This window comes from Anser anser (assembly GCF_964211835.1).
Source record: "Anser anser genome assembly, chromosome: 11".
Taxonomy (NCBI): Eukaryota; Metazoa; Chordata; class Aves; order Anseriformes; family Anatidae; genus Anser; species Anser anser.
This window is the reverse complement of record NC_139732.1, coordinates 11893443-11906073: the sequence shown is the minus strand read 5'-3', so window position 1 is coordinate 11906073 and position 12631 is coordinate 11893443. Positions and strand designations below refer to the sequence as shown.

The following is a 12631-nucleotide window of genomic DNA, read 5'->3' as shown; positions in this document are numbered from 1 at the left end:
CTGGGGGAAGACAGGAAAGTCATTCTGAGGACCGCGAATTTGGCCTACATGACCACGTGCACCTGGCAACGTACCTCTTTGCAGAGGCACTGCTCACACAAGCCCACGGATATGCCACACTGCTACCTGGGCCACTTTAAAGCCACAGGCAACAAAATAACCCAACGCAGTAACCCAGTGATGCTGGAGGTTGAGCAGGAGGCACTGAGCACTGAGGACTGCCTGGGGCTGGCACAGGGCAGGAACAGGGAGGCCCCGCTCCCCGGGCAGTCAGACCCCGAGCTGCCCGTCCCAGAACCGGCATCCCGGGCAATGCCGCTGGTACCACCGCTCCCACCACACCTCCGCAGGACACGCGCTGCTCCTCCCGTCCCTCTGTACCGGCCAGAGAGCTTCACGCAGGGGAAGCCAAGGGGTCACTGGACCAAGCTGGCCAAAGTGAGGAATGTAACGCCTCCTACCTGCCAGAGGGGCAAGGCAGGCAGAGGCACAAGCACTGCTCTCCAAGGCCACAGCAGCCCTGGTATGCGGCGCCAAGCCTGCTCCCGTGAAAGCAGGAACGGAGCTTGTGCGGAAGGGCAGGGCCCTCCTTACTGCACCGCGGGTGTGCGGCAGGGCGTGCCGTGACTCCACGGAGCCTGGTGTGACTGCATGGCAGGGAGCAGGCCGTGGGGACGAGCCCACGGCACAGAGGGGCTGGGCTGCAGGACACATCTCCGGGTGCGTTGCAGCTCATACGTACTCAGTGACGGCTGGCTGCTTGTCTCGTGCTCCAGCTCATCTTCCTCGATGCAGGCACCAACGTCAAAGGGGCGCCTGGGGGCCAGGACGCCTGGCAGCAGAGCCTGGTCCAGGTACATGTGCAGGTTGAGGGGCCCCAGGAGGGAGGAGGAGGAAGGGCCGTACGCAGCAGCGGCGCTGCCAGCAGAGAGCTGCGCCTGCGTCCTCTTGTACGGGTTGGAATGGTCAAACAGAGACACTGCGATTGATGCTCTGGTCCTGGCGCCTGCCACAAAACATGAAGAAGCCCTGAGCGTCAGTCCTGCCCAGCTCACTCGCTGCTAGGGGGCAGGGCAGGCTGGCACTCACCTCTGCCTTTCATGATGTAATCGATAGCACGGTCATTGATAGCTGCCTCGCTGGGTTTGATATCCAGGAACGGCTTGTTGCCCACACCCATGGAGACCATCTCCTGCATGCGGATTTCTGAAGGGCAAGAGCAAGGCGTGTAACAGCCACCTGCGTGGCTGCCCCGACCCTCCCTGCAGGCGCTATGCTGCAACAGGGCCAGGCTACTCCTGAGCTACCAGCATTAGATCCGTTCTCCCCTTGCTCCCCAGCCTGAGGAGTCTGCACAGACAAGCCCCTCATGCTCTGCTCTGGTTCGGGCGCCCAGTGCCATGCCACCTGTGAGTGTCATCCAAGCAGGAAGCCTGGGGTGAAGAATAGGCTCAGCCAGCCTGAGCCAGGCAAGCGGGCACTCCGATAGCGAAGCTGTGGGGAGAACAGCGAGCTTTTCACAAGCACGGCCACTCTCACAGAGCAGTGAGCTTTTCAGAAGCACAGCCACTCTCACAGAGCAGGAAATCCTGTGCTAGCACCTCGCACTTCTCTCAGTGTCCAGGCAGGTGTCTACAGTTGCACAGAGCTTGGACAGCTGTCAAGGTGTCTGGGACAAGGGGCAGGGAAGGGACAGCACCCAGCCAACCCCAGCACACGCTCCTGAGGCTGCATGCAGGCACACGGCTGCTTGCCACACAAAGCTGCCTGGTAATAGGCTGCAAACCTACTCAGGACAGCACGAGCTGAAGGGGGCTCCCGCACCTTTTGCGGCACAGACGCCCTGGGAAGGAATCACACCTTTATTGCGGGCTGCCTGCTGCCACAGGATCTTGGCAATATCACTGGTCCAAGCCTGCTTGGTCTCGGCTGAGCTGGCCTGGAGGATGTACGTGTCGCTTGACTTCCGCCTTCGGAACCAGATCTCAAAGCGCAGGCCACTGTCTCCAGAGTTCTCCGTCAGACCGATGTCTGCGGTCTGCCAGAAAAATGGAAGAGCAAAGCATCAGCCGGGGCTGCACCAGGGGCAAAAAGGGTAATCTTGTTGGCAGGCCGGCCAGGGGAGGGAGCTGACCCGATGAAAGGAGACAGGCAACCTTCAGGGAGAAGTCCAGAGCCACTTCTTGCCCAAGAGCAATCTGCAAAGCTGCCCTTACCTTGAAGGAGCGCTTATAGATATACACATCAAAGCCACCCTCGATCCTCTTGGGCTTGCTGAACAGGATCAGGTCCTCAAAGAGGAAGACGTGTCGCTGGCACTTCCTGCGGCCCAGCCAGATGGTGAACTCGTCCTGCCGCACCAGCTGCCCCTGCTCCTTCAGGTTCACCTGGCCGTGGGGAACATCCTGGTAAGGCCCCGGCAGCTCCCCCCGCCAGCAGGAAGCCAGGGCCAGGCAGGCCTGGACACAAAGAGCAGGGTCCCACGTGTGGCCCGCGTGGTGAAGAAGTGGCCACTGCCTGTCACCTGAAGAGGTAAGGGGAACCTACCTCCCTGGGGCTAGAGGCCACCCCAGGCTGAAACAAGTGGCTCAGAGCTAAGGCCCAGCCCGCAGACAACCGTCTCCTGTCACCCTGCACAGATCTGTGACAAAGCTCTGGGGGGCCAACTGGAGGCATCAGCCTGGCCCTTCTCTTGGGGGACAGAGAAAGCTCAAGAGGAAAAGACAGCCAGAAACCCGCCAGGAGCCCAGGCACATCTGGGTCAGAAGACGAGCACCTCGGTTCCTCCTGCCCTGGACCCATCTTCCTCCACCCTGAGCCCTGCAGTAGATTGATTTTTTGCTTTGTTTCTCCTCCTCCGGTGCTGCCCTTCGTGTGCCTCTCCAAGTCCCACCTTGCTGATTTTTGCCTATCCCTGGCATCAGCATCAGTTTGAATTCCTTCCTGCAAACTCACTGCCTCTCCTAACAATGCAAGGAGGCCGCGAGTCCTGCTGATGCCTTGCCCTGTGCCTCAGCAGTCCCGCTGCGCCGTGCTGGCAGCCTGGCACCCCGACCACTGTGGGGATTTGAGGGGATGCTCACCACACAGCCCAGAGACCCCAAACCTAGAGAGGGGGGAGGAACGCGGCTTGGCCCCCCGGGCAGGGAAGGGAGGACACTGGAACTTACGTCACAGTCGCGGATGGCGTCCATGGCCAGCAGGTCGTTTCCGTGCCGGAGCTGAAACTTCACCATCTCCTCAGCCGCTCGGAGGTAGCCCAGCTCCTGCTCTTGCGCCTCGCTGCACTCCTTGATCAGGTCCTTCAGGAGCAGGGCGTATTTGCTCATGCGCTGGATGGGTTTCAGCAGGTAGGAGGCCAGGTCCATCTTATCCCCCAGCTGCACCTGCTTGAACTGAGAACCAGAGCAGAGAGTGAGGGCAGCAGCTCCCCGCGTCCCCACGCAGGCACTGACACCGCGGCTGCCCCAGGCCTCAGCTTCCTGACTAGGGTACTCGGCAGGGAACAGGATCGATGCTGCCGGGTGCTGGGCTCCTTCCCAAAGCACTCATTGCATCTCTGCCCACGTGTGCAGAGAGCCGGGCAGGCAGCGGCAGCGCTGAGCAGACCTCAAACAGGAAAGCTGGGCTGGTCTGCACGGAGCAGTGACCCCAGCGCCCGGAGGAACCGCGGGTGCAGGCAGCAGCATTTACCTTGAAGAAGGTGTTCCCGTGGCTGGCCAGCAGCGAGTCCGACTTCGGCTTGTTCTTGCTGTACAAGGCGTACATCCCGAACTGGTCTTTCTGCAAGAGAGATCCCCACGTGAGACCAAGGCAGAGCCAGGACCCAGCGACAGCCATGCCCCGGGGTTGGTGACTCCCATCCTTCTGCCTCTCCCAGGCTGCCCCAGGGCCTCCTACAGGCGTCGGCAAAGACTCGGTTTTAAGTTCAGCAAGAGCCAGGGTGAGTTCTTGTCTTCCTATTCCCACAGTAGCTAGGACTTCTGAGCTCATTTTCCTGCTACCCCTTGCTCATTACATACCCCAAGAGGTATCAGCCACCTGGTAAGCGACAAGCATGCATGGGGCAGTTGAGCTTAAGACTGGTGCCTCGTGCTTCTCCCTGCCAGCTCTTTGCAACCCCTCCTGCACCTCTCTGCTCAAAGTCCTTCCACAGCGATGCCACAGACAGAAGACAAGGCGAGGGATGCCCCTGAAGAAGCAGATGGGCTTTAAGGAGCAGCTTTTTGCTGCCCCAGCAGTGTCTCTTGGTGGCAAAGTACAACAGGAAAGGCAAAGAGCAGCCGCTGCTGCCTGGGCTCAGCCTCACAGAGCTAACGCAGTGCCACCTGGAGCAGCACAGAGCAGACACGGGCCCAGCATTTGAGCTGGCAGGGCACAAACCAGCCTTCCTCACGGCTACAACGGCAGCTGAGGGAACGCAGATGGGCAGAGAGCGAAGCTGTCACCTCCCAGGCAGCAGAACATAGCAGCTACCACAGGACCAGATCCCCCGCAGCCCCGGCCTGACCCAGAGAGCCGCTACCGGCTCAGCACGTGCACACAAGCACCACGCACGAGGAGACCTCGTGCCCTTCCTACAGCCTCAAAGCGACCCAATGCATGTCCCCAGAGCCAGCGCAGGGCGCTTCTCCCCTCCCGAAAAGAGCCACAGCCCAGCAGCACGCAGACAAGCGGCCAAATGCAAAGCACAGGAGCCAAGCACAGAGGAGCCCGACCCCAGGAGAAGGTGCCGATGCCTTACGTGCCGCAGGAAGCAGTGGCTGACGCGCAGTGGGTGGTTGCAGCAGCTCTCGAGCTCCCGCAGGAAGTACTGGCTGTGGAAGTCGTAGAGTTTCTCCAGGTTCCCAAAAATGACGCTGCGCTTCCCACGCAGGTCCTGGGGGAGGTCAAGGCGCTCCATCTCCGGGAAGTAGCTGTCGATGATGTAGCAAAGCGACCTCACGTACTCCCGCTCCGTGGTCACCATCTCGTCAATGATGTGCCGCAGCTTGCTGCAAGAGGGAACGCTCGGCCTTGAAGGGACGCAGACCACAGCTGCGCTGCGGCAGCATCTGGGCTGTCCCTAGAGAAGCTCCCCCCGGGTCACAGCCTGGAGGTGACCCCTTAGTGCCATCTGAGCTCGGATTTGCAGCTTTCTGTGACAGCTGACCCTGACAGAGCCTGCACAGACCCAAGGAACACAACTGGCTTTTCTGTTCAGGAAGGGAAGTCCCCGTTCTGGCTGTGGCCCTGACCCGGCCTCGGCAGGACACACGTCCCCGGGCTCACCCAGCCCCGGCTCCCGGACACAACAAGACGCCCCCAAAGTCAGCGTGCTCCTCAAAACACGAGGGAAAGCAGAAATCCCAGTGACTTCTGAGAGGCGTCAGCCCGATGACTGGGTGCTGTGGGAGGCACTGCTAACGCTGGGGGAACAGGAGCTCTGGATGCAGCCACTGTCGGGCTGGAGCCCCTGAGGAAGGGCTGCCCAAACAAGGGGGCTGCAGCTTGGAGCAAGAGGGCCAGAAGGAGTTGGAAGTGCTGCAAAAGGCTCTGGCTGGGAAGGAGGGAATTGCTCTGACTCTGCTCTAAGCCGGGAGCCCGCTGGCTACAGCTGGAGCAGGCGTGCACTCTGCTTTTAAGAGGGAAGCCTCAGCCCCGGTGGGAAGTGAGCTTCCTATCGGGTCATCAGAAAAGAACACCTCCTAGCACGCGTTGCTCCGCGCTGCTCTGAGACAAGCGCTCCTAGGTACCAGGTTTCCACTGCGAGGCAGTACAGCACTGCCAATAACTACTGCCAACGTGCGCCTCTCTTCTCGGCGTCCCGGCTGTCCGCAAGCTCCTCTGGCTGGCCGAACAGCAGGACTGCCTCGTGCCACCGAGGGGACGGGGCTGGGCTCAGCTCGGTGCGGGAGGCACGCGGACCCTTTGCGGGGCACTTTCCCTGCCGGGGAAGTTTCCTGCGGGGGTCCCGTGCACTTGCTCCATGCCCACAGCCACTGGTGTACACGCACGTTCCCTGACCACGTTCCCAGCACCGCCCTGTCAGGGATCGCCCCAGGCTCTCAGTTCTCTGAGATCTGCAAGTGTTTTTTTATTTTCAATCTTTTCTCAATGAGAGCAGTTGAAAGACCTGCCTGGCGACTCCCTTTCAGGAGCAGCTCCCATCCCTGGGCATGTTGCAGCGCTCAACACAGTTAAGATCCTCTAAGAGAAGGGAAAGACCAGAACAAAAGCCAGCCGGTGGTCGCTCAGGTCTCAGGCCCACAGGGTGAACACAAACACCCCCTCACCTGTGAAGCAGCTGCCACAGGGATGTGCCCCCCCCAGTCTGGGCAGAGCCCCCCCAGAAGCACAGGGGGACAACTGCACTGCTGCGGACCCTCACACCCCAAGGTCGGCAACGCTGCGAGCCCTTCTCCTGCTCTTTCCCCCACTTTCAGAGGAACACTGCTCCAGAGGCTGTGGGGGAAGGACAGCAGACCTCCTTTCCCTTTTTCCCCCCCGAGGCCGCAGCGCCAAGCGCCGCAGTCGCTCACTCACCTGCCCCAGCTCTTGGCTTCGGTCGCGGAGCCGCAGCCCCTCTGTCCCTCCAGCAGGCAGTCCGCAGCCCAGCTGTGAGCGCCCTGCCGCAGCGCAAACGTCCTGTCCACCAGCTCCGTGCTGCTCACCTCCAGCCCCTTAATAAAGACGCCGGTGTTGCCGTACCTGGCCGGCTCGCTCAGCGTCCTCTGGCAGCCCGACCACAGGCTCTCACCGCAGGGCAGGTCGAAGCTCTGGGCCTTGCGGAGCATCCTCCTGGGAGGCGGCTTCCCGGAGGCTGGAGTGGAGGCGCAGGACGGCTTCACCTCCAGGGTTTCCAATATGCTCTCCAGGTTTGACTTTTCCTCGGGCAGTTTCGGCGACTTGGCGGCCCCGCTTCCAAAAGAAACTCGGCCGGAGTGGGGCCCTGCACCGAGCGCAGCTTGGCAGGCAAATTCGTCCCCAGCACCGAAATCGCCAGGGCAGCTGAGGGTGGGCGAGGGGATTTTCTCCTTAGTCCAGCCTGGAGAGCGGCCGGGCCTGCCATAGCCATGGGGTGTGCTGCAAGTCCTGTCCCAGTGCGGCCCGGGGGCGGCCCCCTCGGAGTGCCTCCGGTGGCACAGGCTGCCGGCCTCGCTGCCGGCCTCGCTGCCGGCCCGCGCCTGCTCCCCCGCGGCTGGTTTGCGGTCTGCCAGCAGCGACCTCCTGGTTCTCAAGGCTGCTTCCAGTTTCTTTTCAAAAACCAGCTTGGTCTCCTGGCACTTGGACCACGCGAACTTCCACTGCTTGAGTCCCTTGTCGCTCTTCAGCTCGCAGGCCAGCTCCTTCATCTCCTGGAAGCGGGCATCGCTGATGTCCGGGTGCTGCCCCTTGTAGCTCTCCAGGCACTTGATGACCCCCGCGCAGTGCTCGGCGGAGCTGCAGTCCTCCATGCTGATGCAGGCGAGGTGTCGCATCCCTTCCAAGGCCCACTCGTACGCCTGCAGGGAGCCAGAACAAAAAGCAACAGCCAGTCAGAGGCACTCGGGGAAGAATAACCCCGGCTCGGTGCCTAAAGCGTGAGACGAGAGAAAGGATCAGTGTGTGGCCAACGCAGTTCCTCGAGTGTGAGCGGAGGGGGGGCTGCTATTGTCACTGGGGCTGAATTAACAATTCAGCAAAACAAACAGCTCCTTATGCGGAGGGCTTCAGCTGTGCCGGCTGCTCTGCCACAGCCCTACCTCCCCGGCAGCACCCACGCTGCCGGACATGTTCCCTGGGGAGGGGATCCCAGGGGAAGCTGCTGGCGAGACTGCAGGAACCTTCACACACCTCCACAGCCCTGCTCGGGATGAAACCTGGAACTCCCCTTCCTGCCTCATCCTGCCTGCTCCCAGCAGGACGTGGTGGAGGGGGCACGAGCCAGCTAACCGGGAGCGGATTGCTGCTCCGCGGGCAGTTTCCCCGGAGCCGACGGGGCACAGCACATGGCTCGAGGAGAGCTGGGCTCCGTGGTCACCCCAACCCATCCCCACAGCAATGGGAACCCGGGACCACACAAGCTCAGCTGCAGCCCAAGCGTTTTCTGCGCCTGCTGTCGCCCGAGCGGAGTCAGCGCCCTGCCCAGCCCTGCCTGCTGCAGCGTTACCTGCTCGTGCTGGTTAGCTCAGCACCGAGCTCAGCACTTTGTTTCTGGTACTACAGGAATGCTGGAAGCTGTTTCACGAGGCTTAGCTCCACGAGCGATGCCCACGAGGCCTCGCTGATACAGCTCTGCCCTCTCGGTCAAACAAGAGGAGCGGGACGAAACGCTGCCCATGCGGACAGAGGCAGGGCAGGGGCGCCTTACTGCCATGGCAGGAAAGGGCCAAGGCAACACAGCGCACCAAGACCACCGACAAAAAGACAACCATGGGGTTCAAACAATGGCAGAGTATGCTGGGTGCCAGGGGAAAGGCAAACATCTGAATTACTCCAGCTTGAAGTCACTGTTTTCCCTACCAAGCATGGCTGATGACAAGGTTTAACTACGCAGGGAGCTTCGCTGCTCACCAGCGAAAACACAAGAGTTATTCGTTAAAATCTGATGCAGAAAGCAGAGAAAACCCCCGGACAGGCCTGCCCAGCACCTTCCACAGACTGCGTGCGTGCAGAAACACCACGGGCTGCCCCGGGGGTGAACCAGCCGGCACTTCACCTGCCAGGCCCCGCGTGGCTGCTGTGGCTCTGCTGGGAAGCTACAGCCGCGCTCTGTGCCGGCAACGAAGGCGTCAGCCTCGGAGCTTTTCCCACCTGACGGCCAGAGCTGGGCATCCAACCGCTCCGACAGCCTTCGCTCCGAGAGCTTAAAGCACATACTGGCATGCAGAAGAGGGCCGTGGACGTCAGGAACAGAACACCCACGTGTTACACAGATGTGGAGCAGTTGCTGCATCCCCATCGGGACATCGGTGGGGAAACGGTCGGGTGCTAGGCTGCCCCGTGCTGCTGACACAGGTAGGCAGGGCCAGGTGTACAGGACGCAGACGTGAGGAAAGCTGAATGCCAGCGTGCAGGAGGCCACCCACAGGCCGAGGAGTCACTCCAGGGGCAGATGCCACAGCCGCGGGAGCTGCCACAGCCGTCCCCGTTGCTCTTTTGAGCTGCAGCTGCGTGCTCTGTGTGCAGCCAGCCCCATTACTCATGCAGAGCAAGGAGCTGCTTCATTAGGGCCAGCAGCTGCTGGGGGAAAACGCTCCTCAAACAGCCCCACGCAGCCGCGGCACGGGGCCGGCAGAGGCAGCAGCCCCGGCACAGGGACAGCCCGGCCCTGCCGCTCTCCCGGCCCAGGCTTTATGCTTGAAAGTGCGCACTGCTGGGGGAGAGAGGGGCTCGCAGCGGGCAGAGGAGATGCCAGAGCCCACTGAGTCTGCCCTTAACCAGGCTCTTTAATTCCCTGGCGGCACTGCACACCGAGGTGAGGTGAAACCCTGAGCGCCGGGGGGCCCGGCAGACCTGCGCAGCAGCGACAGATGGCCCGGTTTGCTGGGGTTTTGTGCTGCTCCTTCCATTTCTCCACAAACCAGCCCCCCAGGCAGGGGCTGGCGGGCAGCCCGGGCTGAGGGCTCATCACAGCTCTCCAGTCGTGCCAGCCAAGGGGTGATGATCCCAACCAAAGGCTGTACGCAGGCTCTGTTTTGCTCAGGGATGGGAAAAGCTGAGCTCAAAAGGCACACGGGGCTCTGAAAGAGGGTGCTGAGGACGCGCTGTGCAGGAGAGGCACAGGAGAGGCAAGGAGGCCAGCCTGGCTTTTACAGCAGCCATGGGGAGGGCAGCCGCCCTGCGAAGGGCTTCCCCGAGGCTGAGGAACTCGTTTCCATCCACAAACGGGAGAGAGGGAAAAGCAGAGGCTTCTGCAGCGATTCCTAGAAATAACAGACCTGCCTGTGGCCTCGGCGAGGAGGAACCAGGGCTGCAACCCACACAGGGAGGCAGCCCCGCCACCTCATCTTCATATGGTATCTGGCTGTTCTTGGCAAGGACTCCACGGCAGCACAGAAATTACTCTAAATCTCGGCATTTCTTCCATCCCCAGTGCCTGTCACAGGCTAGTGAATAGCTCAGCTTTGTTCCCTGCACAATGGGAGCGGCCCTCCACACCCCGCAGCTTGCTTGGTAACATGCTAAGTGGCCACCAAGGTTTTCCCAGCCACATCATCCGCTCCAACTGCCCCTTTTAGCACACGAAATGGCAGCCCCCCTCCATGCAGTGAGTCCGCCCCGGCACGCAGGAGGAAACAACGCCACGCAGGCGAGGGCATCGCCGTCGGCTCCGTCCCGGGGAGGCTGTGAGGCACGCGAGATGTGGGCACTGGGGCGCAGGCAGGGCTGCGGCTTCTCTGCCAAGCTGCGAGAGCCTCTCGTGTATAAAAGGAGGCGGATGGGTGCAGGGAGGCCGAATGCTCCCACCAACGCCTGCAACCAGGCAGGAAGGAGCCTGCACCTCGGCTTTTGATCTTGACTCTCCAGACAAGTCGTTACCAACTCTCGAAATTACGGATTAAAGACAAACGTGCTTCCTGCGCGCAGAGGGCTGACCCGCGCAGCAGCAGCGCGAGGAGCCAGCAGCAGGTTGGTCCCGCCAGGCTTCGGGGGAGGCCGGGGCTCCTGGGGACCTGCTGCGCCCCAGGGAAGAGCCCGGGACGCCGCTGACTGCCCTCAGCCCATCGCCCTGGGCTTGCCCCCCCTCCTCTCACCACGGCGAGGCTCGCAGCGCATCGAGGACGGAGGCTGCTGGAGTCTGTCTCTGGCACCAGACGCACCGCCTGCACGCACAGGCCACGGGAAGGGGCTTGGCTCTGCCGCCAGCGCTGCACGGGAAGCCTTCCAGTGGGTCCTGCACCCATTCGGGTATCACACCTCACCAACCCAACCTACCACTCACCCACCAGATTCCTCCCGGTCTCAAGGTCCAGCGATCTCTCAGATGCTTAATGAGGAGCCAGGAGAAAACCCCCCCGCACCTCCACACGCCACAAGGGGCTACCTCTGTCTAAACCTTCTCTTTCACCTCTTCCCGTGGGGAGATAATTATTGCAACAGGAGTTTTTTTCTTGTCACGCTGGCAACTGGGTGTCTGAGCAGGCAGATCACAAACTCTCTAACTTTCTGCAGAAGAAAAATGCTCCTAGGGAGGTTTCCTTCCACACCGAAGCGACTGCACAAGGGAGCTGAGATAGGGGCGGTAAGAAGCCCAAACCCAACCTGATGGGAGCAACAAGACAGGAATCCAAGAGCAGCTTTGGGTACGGCAGCTGAAGCTGCCCTGAGAGCCAAGCCACAAGAGGGGCCAAGTCCCCCGTGCTGTGCCTGCCCCCTGCTCCCGGGCTTTGACACCACCTTCACCCAGAGGGAAGGAAGGCATCCAGCAGCCGGGAACGTTGCTGCGAACGGTGAAAAAGCACCCAACGCCATCAAAAGAGCCCTGATACACCTTGCGTGCAGCTCCTGTGCACAAGGTGTGCTCTGCTCAGCCGTTAGCAGCACGCGGCTCATCGCAGGGCTCTGCCCAGCACCCCATACTTCAGCACCCGTCTCACCCTCACTGCCTTTCAGCCTAAGCGCTGTTAACCTCTGCTGGGAGCTTGGAGATCCAGGTGAGGTCGGTTTGCAGCACAGAGAACAGAACCAGTGCAGCCAGAGAAGGTCAAAGCACTGCGAGTACTGCTGTGAACTGAGCCAAGTGCTCACCAGCATCTGCTCGGTGCCACGCGGGCAGAGCCCTGCTCCACCGGGGTCTGGGCACCAGCGGAAAGAGCGACGGCACTTAGCAAGAGACAAGTCCAGGGTAAATGCTGCTCTCCTGCATGAAAATGCCTCTCCCAGGTGTGCTCTTCTCACTGCAGGTGCTCGCTGGGGCCTAAAGCCTCTAGAACCCGCGACTGTCTGGGGCTTTGAGAACTGCCCCAGCTCACAGCACCCACGTGTCCCCTGTCACAGGTTGCTGTGTGCACAGCACAAGCAGGGACTCGTGGCTGCAGACTGCCTTTACGCTGACAGTCCAGAAGAAGCAATTCACTACTTTACAATGAAATATATTGAAAGCATCGTTATCCGGACTGAAACCTTCCTGGCACGAGAGCTGTCAGCCTGCAGACAGCGACGAGCCTGCTTCCCTGCTGACCGGGGACCAGGCAGGTAGAGCAGGAAGCCCTCGGCTCCCCGCTCGCTCGGACCCACCCGCGCTTTCCTCAGCCTCCCACCCACTGACACCAACAGTGCCCACGAAGGAAGGGGCAGGGAGAGGGCAAGCATTCAGTGCCCGCAGACGGCAAGCTGGTTAATCACCTACAAACATCCCCCGTCCTACCTTGCTGTTGGTACAGAGGGGGTCCATGTCCCGGCCGAGCGCGGCTCTCTGCTGTACATCACCATCCCCGAGGGCCGGACTGAGGCAGGGCCACCTCGCCAGCCCGCCGGCTGGGCTCCGGCTATTCACAAGCAAATGCTGCTAGCCTGAATACCAGGTTGAGGAGCCCTGGAAACCGGAGAGCAGGCGGGGGGGGGGAAGGGGCCGCGCTTCACACGAGAACCACTGAAGTGTGCGGAGAGCAGCCCGCCTGGGCGCGGGCCAGATCCCCTTTCTTTCACAGCGCAGAAACGGAGAGAA

At 61.4% G+C, this 12631-nt stretch overlaps 1 protein-coding gene across 11 annotated transcripts in view; it reads right to left on the bottom strand.

Moving 5' to 3' along the window:
• Positions 1 to 12631, bottom strand: part of PLEKHG4 (pleckstrin homology and RhoGEF domain containing G4) — a 94243-nt gene that overhangs the window by 4046 nt on the left and 77566 nt on the right. For 7 of the 11 annotated variants that reach the window (XR_014589135.1, XM_083851944.1, XM_083851947.1 and 4 more), the window contains 8 exons: positions 6526 to 7484; positions 4745 to 4994; positions 3694 to 3783; positions 3171 to 3395; positions 2217 to 2387; positions 1825 to 2038; positions 1090 to 1206; positions 743 to 1006 (listed from right to left, as the gene is read on the bottom strand). Coding sequence is in view for 10 of the 11 variants with exons in the window: in XM_083851944.1 (XP_083708070.1) it covers positions 743 to 1006; positions 1090 to 1206; positions 1825 to 2038; positions 2217 to 2387; positions 3171 to 3395; positions 3694 to 3783; positions 4745 to 4994; positions 6526 to 7484 (2290 nt within the window). In the remaining variant the exon portion in view is untranslated. The remainder of the gene's footprint in view (positions 1 to 742; positions 1007 to 1089; positions 1207 to 1824; positions 2039 to 2216; positions 2388 to 3170; positions 3396 to 3693; positions 3784 to 4744; positions 4995 to 6525; positions 7485 to 12631) is intronic. The other 4 variants (XM_083851942.1, XM_083851945.1, XM_083851950.1 and 1 more) reach the window with 1 other exon arrangement.